The sequence below is a fragment of the Cydia pomonella genome, chromosome 6 (genome assembly GCF_033807575.1).
Source record: "Cydia pomonella isolate Wapato2018A chromosome 6, ilCydPomo1, whole genome shotgun sequence".
Lineage (NCBI taxonomy): Eukaryota > Metazoa > Arthropoda > Insecta > Lepidoptera > Tortricidae > Cydia > Cydia pomonella.
Genome location: NC_084708.1, coordinates 21,482,681 through 21,497,186, shown reverse-complemented (window position 1 = coordinate 21,497,186; position 14,506 = coordinate 21,482,681). Strand labels below are relative to the sequence as shown.

At 38.9% G+C, this 14,506-nt stretch overlaps 2 protein-coding genes across 2 annotated transcripts; one reads left to right on the top strand and one right to left on the bottom strand.

The window, feature by feature from the left end:
• Window positions 1-6,632: 6,632 nt before the first annotated feature.
• LOC133519276 (mediator of RNA polymerase II transcription subunit 27) lies at window positions 6,633-8,075 on the top strand. Its single transcript, XM_061853287.1, has one exon. It carries the CDS (start codon window positions 6,905-6,907, stop codon window positions 7,805-7,807), a length of 903 nt encoding a protein of 300 aa, XP_061709271.1. The 5' UTR covers window positions 6,633-6,904; the 3' UTR covers window positions 7,808-8,075.
• Window positions 8,076-9,538: 1,463 nt separating this feature from the next.
• LOC133519275 (RCC1-like G exchanging factor-like protein) lies at window positions 9,539-14,379 on the bottom strand. The gene is made up of 7 exons (XM_061853286.1): window positions 14,015-14,379; window positions 13,569-13,747; window positions 13,130-13,321; window positions 11,910-12,112; window positions 11,138-11,310; window positions 10,610-10,774; window positions 9,539-9,944 (listed from the first exon to the last, which is right to left on the bottom strand). Exons 1-7 carry the CDS (start codon window positions 14,124-14,126, stop codon window positions 9,607-9,609), a joined length of 1,362 nt encoding a protein of 453 aa, XP_061709270.1. The 5' UTR covers window positions 14,127-14,379; the 3' UTR covers window positions 9,539-9,606.
• Window positions 14,380-14,506: the final 127 nt, after the last annotated feature.

Genomic DNA, 14,506 nt, shown 5'->3' with positions numbered 1-14,506 from the left:
TCGTATTTGGAGATATAAAGTTTGTTCCATTTATTAGAATACTAATGCAAGAAACAAAAATAAATATAAAGTTATATCATTAGACTCCGTCTTATTAATTATTAGGTCTAGATATGTTGTATACGGGGGTCTAACTTATTTACGTTAAACTTGGTGTTTAAGTCACGTAGAAGCGGCATAAAGTTGTTTTTATAATGCTCTAGTGCATAAAGTAAAATCACCTATTATGGCCCTTATTGACTCAGCAGTAAAGTCCAAAGCCTGTCATTTTATTTTCATTGCAATGGATATCATTGACGATATCTCACTGGGTGTAGCTTGTCGACCGCCATCTTGATGACATCGGCTCGTGATTAATTTCTTTGTTTCTGCTCATTAATTGTCGCGAACGCCTCATAGGTAATACATATTATTTTATATATCATTGATATGACAACGACAAATATAGGCTGTAGCGATGTTAAAAAAAATGTATAATTGTAAAAAAGCAGGTATGTAATTATTTCAATCTCACCTGTTGATTTGATAATCGCAGTCTCTCTGCTTCGCTATCATCCGTCAGCACGGCGCCACGTTCTTCATCTGAGTTTGAAATAGTTTTGCTTACAGCTGCCGATGCACCAATCCATGTCCTGAATACCGGTATTCACTCTGACGACTGCGTTACTCACTATGGCCATTCACACTGACTTACTGCCCTACGCTTCACAGCGTTGATCTTGGGGAACACTTAGGCCCTATATGCCTCCCACTACGAGGGGACATCCTCATGCGTACAGTTAGATGTACATACGTGATACTCGGATAGGGACCGTGCGCGTTGGAGGGTCTGCCATCTTGTGGCCTGAATCGGAACAATAAACATTTACATTTACATGTCACGTGTTTTCCTGTGCATAGTAGGTTCTGCCATCTTGTGGGCTACGTCGGAGCAATAAACATCACATTTACGCCTCGCGCCAAAAATCTGACGGCTCCTGTGCTGCCTCCTACAGTTCACGCACGCTCCCTATATTTGTGGTCGTTTTGTAAATACAAAACGTCTGCACAAACCGTTCCGTTACATATTGTGCTTAGTTTCTCTCGGTGTACTACTAAAAGACCGAACTAGTACATCTGTGAAATTGTACTAGTTTTTTCTTTATGATAGAGGAGGCAAACGAGCAGACGGATCACCTGATGGTAAGCGATCAGGGTAAATCAGCGATAGTTTTTAGCGATCTTTTCAGTGAACAAGCACGCACAACTCTACTGTACAATATTTGTCGTATATGGCTATGGCTAAATAGTCCCACTGGACTGAAGCAATATAATGAAGAAAAAAAATGTATATCACTGCGGTGGAATAGTACATTACGATACAAGTGCGAAAAATAGGAAATTCGAAACGAGTGGCGATAAATTAAAACACGACCGAAGGGAGTGTTTTAAATCGACACGAGTTGCGAATTACCTATTCGCACATGTATCGTACAACGTTTTACAGTACATATGGCCCTTTAAATGTTCGACACAGTAACGTAATATGCTACTTCTCGCACTAGTGCTATAAAGTAGCCCCATATGTACTGTAAAATATATTTTCATTATTGCACCACCATTTAACCAACACACATGTTATAGTATTTTTCCTACTCCTCTACTGTTATCTGTCATTTATGCATTCATTAACACGAATATAAGAACATATATAAAAGATTTCAAGAAAAGTCTATATTGTCTATTCCTCATAAAAGCTCTTGTGCTTTTATAAGCTATAATGTTACTGCGATTAATGGCTACAAACCTAACAAAACCAAAACGAATACAGTTTTAAACTAAGTGCATTGATGCCAACTTACAAAATATTCATTTGGTTGCATAGTAAAAATAATTACTTCATAAGTCAGAAACACGCATGTGACACCCGTAATATAGCAACACCCATAGACTACGAAGACCGCTTAGCGTTGCTTGTTAGTCTCCGTAGGCTACGGTGGCCAAAATTGAGAAAAAACTGTCCAAAAAATTAATTTAGCAAGTAGCAAGTACCGGGCCTCATGAGTTACGAGGAGGTGTCGCCGACCGGCCGGCCGCGGCCCGGGGCGGGCCGGGCGCGTAACAAGGTATGCTCGCGCGTCTTGGCTATATACTTTTGTTGTAATTTGTTTACCTAAATTAAGATTTATTTTTGTTGACTCGTAGGAAAAATATTGTATGCAACGTTGTATAAGTTGGTCAAAAAATTCTCGTGGCGTATTCCTTTACAATGTTCGCCTACGCCTTCGGCTCCGGCTCACATTGTAACTCACGCCACTCGCCTTTTTTGACCCTTCTTATACAACTGTTGCATAAAATACTATTATGCAACAGTTGTATAAGAAGGGTCAAAAAAGGCGAGTGGCGTGAGTTACAATGTGAGCCGGAACCGAAAGCGTAGGCGAACATTGTAAAGGAATACGCCACGAGCCAAGACGCGCGAGCATACCTTGTTGCGCGCCCAGCCCGCCCCGGGCCCCGGCCGGCCGGTCAGCGACACCTCGTAACTCATGAGGACCTGGTACTTGCTACTTGCTAAATTAAATTTTTGGACAGTTTTTTCTCAATTTTGGCCACCGTAGCCTACGGAGACTAACAAGCAACGCTAAGCGGTCTTCGTAGTCTATGGGTGTTGCTATATTACGGGTGTCACATGTGTGTTTCTGACTTATGAAGTAATTATTTTTACTATGCAACCAAATGAATATTTTGTAAGTTGGCAGCAATGCACTTAGTTTAAAACGTTTTGGTTTTGTTAGGTTGGTAGCCATTAATCGCAGTAACGTTATAGCGATTAAAAGCACAAGAGCTTTTATGAGGAATAGACAATATAGACTTTTCTTGAAACCTTTTATGTATGTTCTTATATTCGTGTTAATGAATGCATAAATGACAGATAATAGCAGAGGAGTAGGAAAACTAACTTAAAGCTTTAGTTCTTAAACAGAACAGAATTGATGCTATATGAGAATCTCAGTAGACAAATAAAGCCCGTTTTTACAATGTCTGTGAAACTCTTGAACCTATTGTCATCGCTCACTCAACAGAGGCGAGCCATCGCCTCTATAAAACCAGTGATGTCTTTCAACCCATAAGTAGCGGATTATTTTTAGATTAACGGGAATATTTTGACTTGGAAACCTATTTGAAAAGTTTTTTTTTTTTGATATCAAATGGTTACAGTTACTTACAGTTTTTTTTAATACACATATGTTATTGTAGGTTGATTTTGATTTATGGTTTCGATACGACCTTTTACTTCGCATCAAAATAGGATCACGTTCGACGTGTTGCCTCTCTATCGCACTTGTAAATTCCTACGAAAGTGTGACAGGGAGTTATCACGTCGAACGTGGTTCGCGGTAGGCCCACAGAACCGTGACAAATTGTTATATCTAAATCGACCTCCTGAAGTTGCTGCCGGTTTTTTTTATACTACGTCGGTAACAAACAAGCATACGGCCCGCCTGATGGTAAGCAGTCTCCGTAGGCTATTGACGCCTGCAGCTCTAGAGGAGTTACATCCGCGTTGCCGACCCCTACACTCCACACCCGCATTGAGCTCTGGCAACTTTACTCACCGGCAGGAACACAACACTATGAGGGTCTGGTGTTATTTGGCTGCAGTTTTCTGTAAGGTAGTAATAACAAACAGTCCTGAAACACTGCAACAGTACCGAGCGTCAAGACAGAGGAATTAAGTCGTAGTTTACAGAGAAATATATGTCGAACAAGCTCGTACACTTGAAAAATAAAGAAAGCTAGTGGCGGGAAATTCACGTACTAGACGTACACGTTAAAGACTGGTTAAATCGCTTGTTAAATTTTTATAGTAATTGGAATTGTTATGTTTAAAATGGTTGTTAAATCACTGTTTAATAGTTTTAAGTAAAAATATAATGACCCTGTACGGCAGCATCAAAGGTAGCGGATCAAACAAGGTTTCAAAATATAGAACCTGAGGGCTTACCGCGAACCACGTTCGACGTGTTGCCTCCCTGTCACACTCACATGCGAATTTACAAGTGCGACAGAGAGGCAACACGTCGAACGTGGTTCGCGGTAGGCCCTCTGAACCTATATGTAGAACAATTAAAACTGTAAAAGATATACTTTTGAACATAAATTTGAGAGATTTATCTGTATTTGGAAAAGTTATCCGGAATATCAGATAGTTTTGGGGCGTTGTTTAATCCGCTACTATTGATGCTGACTGTACATAATTACGTACATATTCTCACTGCACCCACCTTGACATTTTTCAGTTTGGCCATAGGGCCAACCATAGTCAAGCATATTGACTGGTAGAAAATGCCATGAAGCATTAAATCCGCCATTTGTACCTTTTTTGATGAGCAATAAAGTTTAAAAAAATAAATACATTTTCATGAGAATAAAAATTACAGCGAAAAACTCAGCTGACACTCAACTCGGACTTTTTTTGTTTGTTTGTATGGACTTGAGGGCGGTGTTGCCCGTAGCCAACGTCAAGTAAAAGGGTGGGAAATTAAACGAGGAAAGGAATAAAGGATATTCGGAATTTGGAAAAAGGGGTCAGGTCAGGTACTTATATTAAATAAAATACAATGTGGTAAATATACTATAAATTATAAAATACAATACTTTAATATTATTACCTATGGAAGATGAACCAAGCCAAGATGTTACATAAATCAGGATTAATAAGCAAGGAAGGAATGTCTATTGGAAAGGGAATATGTTTAGATTGTAAAGTTTCCTAGAAAACAGTGCGATCGTATAAGGGACAAGAAAAGAATATATGGTTAATATCAGCCTCCTCAGCACCAAAGTCACATTTAGGGTCATTTATAAATTGAAATCTAGTAAGATCAGAATGAGCAGATTTATGGCAACTCGGAGTTTCGCATCGAAGAATAGTAAACTTTTAGCAGTTTTATTTTTCCAAGGAGGTTTTGTGTGTTTTGCAATTACTGTCAGTGTAAAGGAAAAAAATCGTAATACCATTAAATAAAGAAGAAAAAACACTTTTCTTTTTAGTGGCTGGTGTCAATTTTTTTTATCCATACCAGCCAGGTATTATTAACCATAGATAATTTTTAGGCAAAAATCTTTTATATAAAGAAACTTAAAACCAGTGTACACTGAATAAAAAAAATACAATATTAAGGCAATTCCACATTATTTATTTTATCGTATGGCATGCATGGTTAGGCAACCAGAGAACAGCTTTGAGGTTGTTAAGCCAGTTAACTACGTCAAATTTCAAGACATCTAGATCCTCAGCTGGACCAGAATATAAGAAATGGGCAGCGCCGAAATATGTGCTCAATGGTTTGTTCTTCTTCGCCGCACTCGCACAGCCGAGACCCCTTCCAAATTCCACATTGAACACAACACAGTTACGTTTATTTAAAAGCCTCAATGAAGTGCGTTTATCGCGCATTACACAAAGACAGTAGTTGTGTCAAACACACATTAGCATACTAAACTGGGGTTAAGCAGCGTTGCGCGTTGGAACCAAAGAGCATATAATCACTACGTGTTGGAACGAGTGAAAAGCTAGGCAAATGGGCGGCATTAGGACCAATCGTAACATTGTAGTAAAATTGTTTACGTGAAAGATGTAATTTGTAAACAACTTCAGAGTAGCACCAATTTGAGATCTAGTTGTACATGAGCAGCATTTTTTGACCTTCTAGCAAAAAGTTTTCTTAGAGTTGCAGTGTATACTTACTAGTATTGCTTTTATTTAAAAACATATTCACCAAACTACAAGATACGTAAATATTTAGGTATCTACACCTAAATACATATGTTTTCTTTCATGTTACAGCCCGATTTTCTTGAGAATTATATGTACAATAAAACGAATGGGTCTGTGAACTGTAGAATTCGCGAGCATAACTTAAAACTGAAGCGACATCGACAAAACTTCTGTTTAATCATCGAACCTGCTCACAAAATTTCACGAGTATCGGTTGAGAATGGCGACCAGTAGAGGAGAACATCCGGACGTACGAAAGCATTTTTGCCCAAGATGAAACGGAGACCAACGCTAAGGCTTGGTCAATTATTTCCTTAAAGTAGCTATTGGAAATTTAGCCAAATGGGGTATAGAAACGTCCATGTTTATGGCACCGTTAATCGTTAATCCGTTAACACGTACTCTTGCAATGCTTACGATAGTTATCTGCTTATAAGAATTGTTAGTTGGGTTTGAGTTGGGTTGGGTTGGGGCTACTTCGGGTTGGGTTGGGTTTGGGAGTGGGGGGGTAGAAACAAAAACCCAGCCAAGAGCGTCACGACCTACACCGAGCGTCGGGTCACGCTCGGTGTAGGGTTCCGTATTTGCTCGTCCATCAAAACACCCTATCACCACCCAAACTAGCAATTCTTATAAGTCTATCGTAATAGTATCGCAACAATCCAAAAAATGCAATTTTATTTATTATTAACGGTGCCCAGTTATGTGACCATATTGCCAGTGGGTCAATCCACCCTGACCTTTTCTAATAGGAAGTATTACGCAAATCTCTGAGTAGGGGGTGCCACTACCACCAAACCGCGAAAACCAAAATTCGCAAATTGCGGGGATCTTTCTCTTTTACTCTCACTAAGACTTAATTAGAGTGAGAGGAAGATCCCCGCAATTTGCGAATTTCAGTTTTCGCGGTAGGCCCTCTGGTACATTTGACGGCAACGAACTGTCTCGTATATACTAATTCTAATTCTTTACGAGCTTTTAAACCTATAGCTCAAAGCTTATTTTTGACATATCTCAATTCTTAACGTCACGCCAAGCCATCGACGTCAAATTAGCAGTGACAGTGACAGTGGTGAACAGCGATTGTTAATGGACGGTGTTTTGCTTGCGAAATTATAAAGATTGTGTTTATACAACAAAATGAATCAAACTCTAAATGTGGACCAGCTAAATTCGGCTCTTAATTCGCTTCGAACTTTACGATCAAGCGTCAGTCATGTTTTCGAAACTTTATCAAATGGCTTGCGAGCCGATCACGGCGAAGATGGTAAAGATAAATTTCTTTTGGAGCTGCAAGAACTTCTAAACACTGTAAATATCAACTTGAGGGATTTAGATCAGACTGTAAATGGTCTTCCGGTGCCTGCAACACTCACATTAAATTTGGGGAACACGACATACCTTAGCCAAGAAACTACGCAAGAGCGCCAAGCATACTATACACAGTTAGTTAACAGCTATAAATGGACAGACAAAGTGCATGAGTATAGTTCCTTTGCCCACACATTGTTAAGCCAGAACTCTCTAAAACGCTCGTACATAAACTCCGGCAACACCAAGAGACGAGGTAAACTACAAAGCAACCATAACGTAGCGCCAGTCCAGGTTGATCAAGTCATCAATAATATCGATAGATCTTACAATGACATGAAAATAACTATCTCCCGCCCATTCGCGAGCAACGCTGTTGTTCAAATCAATTTGAGTCATGTTTTAAAAGCTGTTGTTGCCTTTAAAGGACTGCTCATGGAATGGGTGATGGTGAAAGGATACGGTGAAACTCTAGATTTGTGGACGGAGTCTCGACACCACGTCTTCAGGAAGGTAACAGAGAATGCTCATGCTGCTATGCTTCATTTTTACTCTCCAACGCTTCCGGACTTAGCGGTGCGTTCATTCATGACATGGTTGCATAGTTATGTGAACCTGTTTAGTGAACCTTGTAAGAGATGTTCATGCCACCTGCACCACACGTCGTTGCTGCCGCCGGCTTGGCGTGACTTTCGCACGCTGGAGCCATTCCACGATGAATGCAAACAATAGTCTTTGTGGTATTGAACGAGAGAGTTGGGAAAAGACTTATGTTGCGTTAACTCTCGTTCAATATAAGAATATGTAAAGTGTAATGCAGGGACTGTGTAACTACCAGCAGGATTGTGATCATACTGTTCCCATTCATAAAAACTTTGAACTTTAATAATGAACAAAACAACTAATTAACCTTTTCAATGCTAACAATGGTTATATTAAAACCAAACTATCTAGAGGGTGAAATCATGCTCAGTGAACTCTGATTTAGACATACCAGCATGAGCTGCCTGTATAAAACTAAATAACAATAATATTTGAACTGCGGGTCCAACACCAATGATGGATTAATCTATACAGTTAAATTTCAGTTTTGACACTTTGGTCATGTGGTGTTGGAGTGACAGAATTTGTGTTTGACATGGTGTTGAAAAGGTTAATTGATATGTCGATGGACATTGTCTTTGTTATTTATATTTACCATAAAGGGAATGGTGTGTATTTTTATAATGGTTTCAAGTAAGAGTTATATGTAAATGACTTTTGTAAAAATTGTGTAAAATTATACCAATTTTATAGCATAGAATTAATTTGATATTTGCATATCTTTAGTTAGTGATAATTAAGAATATAAGGTTAATATGGCCAAATCTGTCTTTGGGAAAAATTCCTTACACAAGCATACTTTTCTTATTTTTTTAACTGTGATCACAAAAATAGGGGTGTTATATTATGTTTAATGCCAATGTCTGTGTGTGGACTGGTTTTGATGTGAATGTGATTTGTTTTTTTAAGTGAATGTTAGTTTGTTGCATCAAGTTTCAGTAGTTCATACCTATGTTTGATAAAAATCAGCACTTTTCCAAAATAATGTAAGGCATTTTTGCCATAAAATGGTTTAAAATCATTGCATAAACATTTTTTTTAATTTTATGGTTGTCTACCATAGGCAATATAACACACCTACTGACTGCTGAGACTAAAGTCAATTGCTGCTTTGTGAATAAAATTAAAGATAACAATCATAATAATATGTTTTTGTTTGAAAAAAGGAGCTTCTGTATGAATTCTTCTGCAGATGAATTTAGCCGCATTAACTAGAAGAATCATGAAGTATGTGTCGGTTTTTTAAATTATTCTGAATAATCTCTGCTAAAGATAAATAAATATTAGTACTCAAATACATGTTATCCCTGTATACAGCCCAAATAAGTAGTAACTAGTAAAACTATTGCTCTTGTACTAAAACATGTGTTTTCATATCAGCCCCAGTCATGTTGTTGCATTGCACAGTTTTAGAGAACAAATGAGATGTGCTTAAGGAAGCAACACTCTTTGGTGGACTTTCTTTGCAACAATGTTGATGAGTTTTTAGTTCACAGATGACAATGGTGCCTACTAAAATTTGGAGTTATGGTCATTTCATCCCTATATGTTAATAACTTAAACCTTGATGGTATGGTCATGTCTGAAAATATCGATACGAAAAAAGTGCCAAAAATATGTATACACGACTTTATTGCTCATATATTAAGGTAGTGTATACATATTTATGGCACATTTATCGTACCGATATTTTAGACGTGACTGTATCTACAGCACATTTTCACTGCCGATAGCTGCAGAGATTACGGGACCCCCACCCCTCTCGCTGAAAACAAGTTTCTATGTAGGGGGGTCAGTTATCTCTGCAGCTGACTTTACATAATAATTATGATAAATGATTCATGAATTAAAAACCTGAAATGGAAGAAATTAACTATTTATTTAAAATAAACATCAAGTCTCTCGGCATACAATCCAAACATTCTACTCTACACAAACGGTTTACTCAAAGCTATAGTGTGATCCACGCTGCAGGCTACTTTTAAAACATGGGCGCCAACTGCCACTTTCATAGGAAAATGCTGGTCTTTAGAATGACCTAAACCTAAACAACCATGTCTGTTCCTTCCCCACATATAAAGGTCTCCATTATTGGTGATGGCTGCTAGATGCCCGATACCGCAGACCACTTGCTCAACCATGCATTCAGGGTTAAATTCGTTGCGGCCGAAGAAAGCTGGCGGTATTAGCTTGGGTTTGGTGCTGTTGGAGACATTGGGGCCGAGGCCTAGTAAACCGTAGCCCCATACGAAGACGTCGCCTTGTTCTGAAACAGAGTAGTACCTATTTTATTATATTAACCCTTTCCCAGGCCGCACCAATCTACAAGGTTTTCCCAAAAAATCCAAATATATTCCAATCAATCCAGCTTTGATGATTCATTTGAAGACAAGTCACATTTCCTGAAAGTGTAATCTAATTTGAACCTTAAATCGGAATGCTACAGTTGAAATTCTAATGGCGCGTCTGTGGTCGATAAATCGGCCTGGGAAAGGGTTAAATCCCAAATGAAACAATTTCACGTCAAACCAAAGTCAAATGGCAGGCCCTATGCAACTGCTCGCGACCAACGGCGTTACCATTTAAATGTAGAATGTACATACTGTAGCTATGGTTCAAATTCGTTTGACTGGTAACACGCGATCTGGCTCCAGCGATGTGAATCGTACATTAATTATTGGTTGTTTAGAAATTTGTTTTTAGAACCATTCGAATGGTTCGCGCGACTATACTACTCGCGACACAACTTAGGGACTAAGGGTCACCCCACTCTAGCGTCTTTTGAGCATCGGCGCTATGGAAAATGACGTCGCTGCGCAGTTGCGCTAAGGTAGCGTCGAGCAGCAGGCATAGAATTGACGAGACGCTAGTGTGGGGTGACTTTTCCTAACAGAGAGACAAAGATCATGCGTAAAATCTTGGGTATTTTACCATTAGCAATAAGGCAGAAGGAGCCTCCACTAGCTATATCGACGATCTTGCCCAGTCCCCTGGTGAAACTATACAACGCATACGACATGTTGACTTGTTGGTGCTGTGTCGCCATTGGGACTTGTCCGTACTCTGAGTTGCCCCAACCGAAAAGCTCTCCTTTGTCTGAAATAAAAGTAAATTTAATGGATGTTTGGTTGGACAATGAATATCACGAACCTAAAGTAACATTTAAACTAATAATCATGGCAGGCTACAAATATAAAATCGTCATTGAATGAGGTTAAGAAATACAGAGGGCGCTAGATTTAAGTTCTATATTTTGTGGTTAGGTTAGGTTATCTTCCACTCTATGGTCTTTAATTTAATATCGATGTTTTTTTTTTATACCTGGATTTTTAACTACCGGAAGCCGAAACCTAAACGGTTGCCGCACTATCTGCTCTAACTTCGCGCGTTCATCCTTATTTACACACCATGGTAATGACCCCATGGCTTGAAATTAAAAATTGACCAATCCCAACTCACCGCTAAGCGCCAGCACGCAGTCCCCCGTCGAAGCCACCTTGACGATCCTCTCACTAGTGATGTCCCCCTTCACCGGGGCAGGCGCACTAGTGTTGTCATACGTCCCGAGTCCCGTCTGCCCGTCCGCGCCCCACCCGCACGCCCATACTCGCCCCGATTCTGTTATGAACAGACTGAAATATTTTCAAACTCAAGTATTGTGTTGGAGTCAAAAACAAAAAAAAATTGAGATATATCTTTCAAGACAATTTTGTCAGTTCAAAATTACTAATATATTTTTCAGCCTTGCCGCCTTTTATACTGATAAATTAAATAATATTGTACTTAGAGCACCTTTATACGGTTCGAGGCCTGTCCGATCGAGCGGAAGGTGGTTTGCCGTTCTTCTGTTAAGGACGCAGCTGTGAGAGAGAGCGAGGAAGCGATATACTGATCAGACCAACGTCGCGGTCCGGTACGCCTGTCTATTAAAGCTTTAAGACTGGAAAGCCATATAAATTAATCCAGATAAGTTTTGTTGCAATCATATTTATAGAGAAAACGTGTTGAACTATACGCGGGGGGAGGGGTATTTTAACTACAATGTGGCAGACCCAGCAACGCTATGGGGCGGGCGTGACCTGTAGCGGGCAGCACCTACTTATCGGTGTCAAGATTTTCAATTTAGACCTCAAGATAAGCTGGTTTCTCCATGTTTGAGATACAAACTGGCCAATAAATATTGACTTCAAGAGTTGTGCAACATAGAATAAAGCATCTAAATAAAACTTACGTGTGATCTTGCCCACAGCACACATTCGTGATTTTCTCCTTGCCCAGACTGTGTATGTTGTATGTCACCATGCTTCCTTTATATTCCTCGTTACTGTTGATTTTCCGGCCACACTGGCCATACGCGTTGTTGCCTAATGTGTATGCTCCTTCTGTGTCTGTCAATATTACTGTATGGGCTCTACCGGCTGCTAGGCCAATTATCTGTAATTACAGTTACAAAAGAAATTAAAACTAGAGTTTATAGTGACAAGTTATCATGCTTGCAATATTATCAATAATTGTTAAGTGTGAAGTTTCTTGGAAGACTTTTTTTTATACTATGTTGGTGGCAAACAAGCATACGGCCCGCCTGATGGAAAGCAGTCTCCGTAGTCTATGTACGCCTGCAACTCCAGAGGAGTTACATGCGCGTTGCCGAACCTAAACCCGCCCCCCCCCCCCCCTCCCCTCTCGCCTAACGTCCTAACTCGAATCGGCTCGGTTCGGACTTGGTGTCCTAAATTAAAAAGTTTAAGAATTTAAAATAAAACAGATCTAAAATAGCAATTCTAATCAACTCTATTACAATGTTGTCAAAATCAGACGGCCTACCACGAACCACGTTCAATGTTTGCCTCCCTGTCACAGTTACGTACGAATTTTTAAGAGTGACAGATAGGCAACACCTTGAACGTGGTTTGCGGTATGCCAGTTATATTTGGCAATTAATTATGGTTTTATAATTTAGATGATGTCTAAACCCACTCACTGGTTCACTCAGCCAAGTGATTTAAATGAAACCTAAAAAACTTAAAACAAAATAAATTAATTAACAATAAAATACTAACTTAACCGAACATCAAATTAAAAAATGTCTAAATGAACTTAATGACTACATAACATTCAGCCATCTGGTTAAACATTGTGATCAATGACTTAGCTAGTTGTTCTTCAGCCAAGTAATTACCTGGCTAATTTAAACAGTTGACTGCAACATATACAAGGTGGCCAAAAAATATGTGCATTCCCATTGCCAGGAAGGTTTTGGGCTTATACTGAGCAACTTTTACTATGGGACCAACCCCGAAATCGCGAAAAAAAATTCTTGCCTATTTTGGCATTTTAGCTGGTCCATTTTCTATGGGCGGGTGATTTTTTTGGCCACCTTGTATAACTACACCATACCTAGCTAATATTGGCAGGGTTTAAAAAATATTATTAAACAAGAGCTTTACGTACTTTAGTTTCTAAAGATTTATAAGGTACATAAATGGGTGCCGGGCTCAACAACAACTCTAGTGGATGTCCCATGCGCGGCGCATGGTAACCAATCTGTGAATCTGTGTTGATGCCCATTCCAAACACTTTGTGCTGTTCACTGGTCTTTACCGAGGATACTGTGAACCCATAGCCACATGCTATATCTGTTACCTGTAACATTAGTTCATTTTAATGAAATCATGGAAGATTCTTTGTCAAAAACAAGTGTTTGTTTAAATTTTTAGATATTATTTTCATTGGTAACTTTCAGAAATGGATATAAATTAAATGTAATTAACTGTTTGAAATATGTCATTTTTAAAGATAAGATATAAATATACTTAAACCTTCACTGACGAAAAGCTTTTCAAGTTTGAAGACTTGATCTATTACACAGTAACATATTATTGAAACATACATCAAATCTTTCTCCAAAAGTAGACCTCATGGGGTACCAAGCCAACGAAAAATTGTTCTTGTAGGCTTTCTTTCCTCGCTTCTTGCCCCGCGGCATGTGAATGCCCAGAGCTCCAGTCTCAGCCAAGCCCCATACATACACCCGCCGATCTGAACTCTTGCTCACTGAGTACTGAAAAACTGAAAGAAACCAAATATGTATACACGTTACTGTACAGAGACAAAATGTAGGCAGTATCCTTAAGCTTGTCTTGGCGGGGGCACTACCGTGCCTCAAGATAGAGTACAAAGGCGAACCTTTAAGGTATCTCTTCTAGTTAGATTTCCAGTAATCGTTTGAAAAGGACGAACAAGACAGACAAAGGATCATAATAGACAGAAATCAATTTATATTAACAGCGAGAATTCACATTTAAAATAATACAGTTTTTTGTAAATATTACTTACTTGGTAAATCTTCTTCTGTGGAGGTCGGTATTTTCTTTTTAGTAGTGCCGTAAGCCCTAGGTGATAGGGCGCTAAGGTTTCTATTACGTAATAATATTTTTAAAGCTTGCATTTTAAATTCAAGTTATTCACATCACGTTTTATATTTATTTATGCAATTTAAAATTTGTATCACAAATCCAGAGTACAATACTAGAGGTTATGTTATGCACTGACAGTTTGACTTTAACTTGACACTGACAGTTGCATTTCGTTTTACGCAGCGCTTGTCTACTCAAAAAAAAGTTCTTCTTTATTGATATTCTTATATGCGTAGTCTGGCAAACACAACTGCAGGCAGTAAGAACTAAGAAAACTATACTCATCCCTTTCTTTTGACTACTAGTACTAGCGTAAAACAAAGACTGTTCGAGGTATGGTTTTGTGCCGTATATAAAATAGGCCAGTGTGGGTCACCATTATTACAACTTTACGAAAGTATGGTTTTGCGCC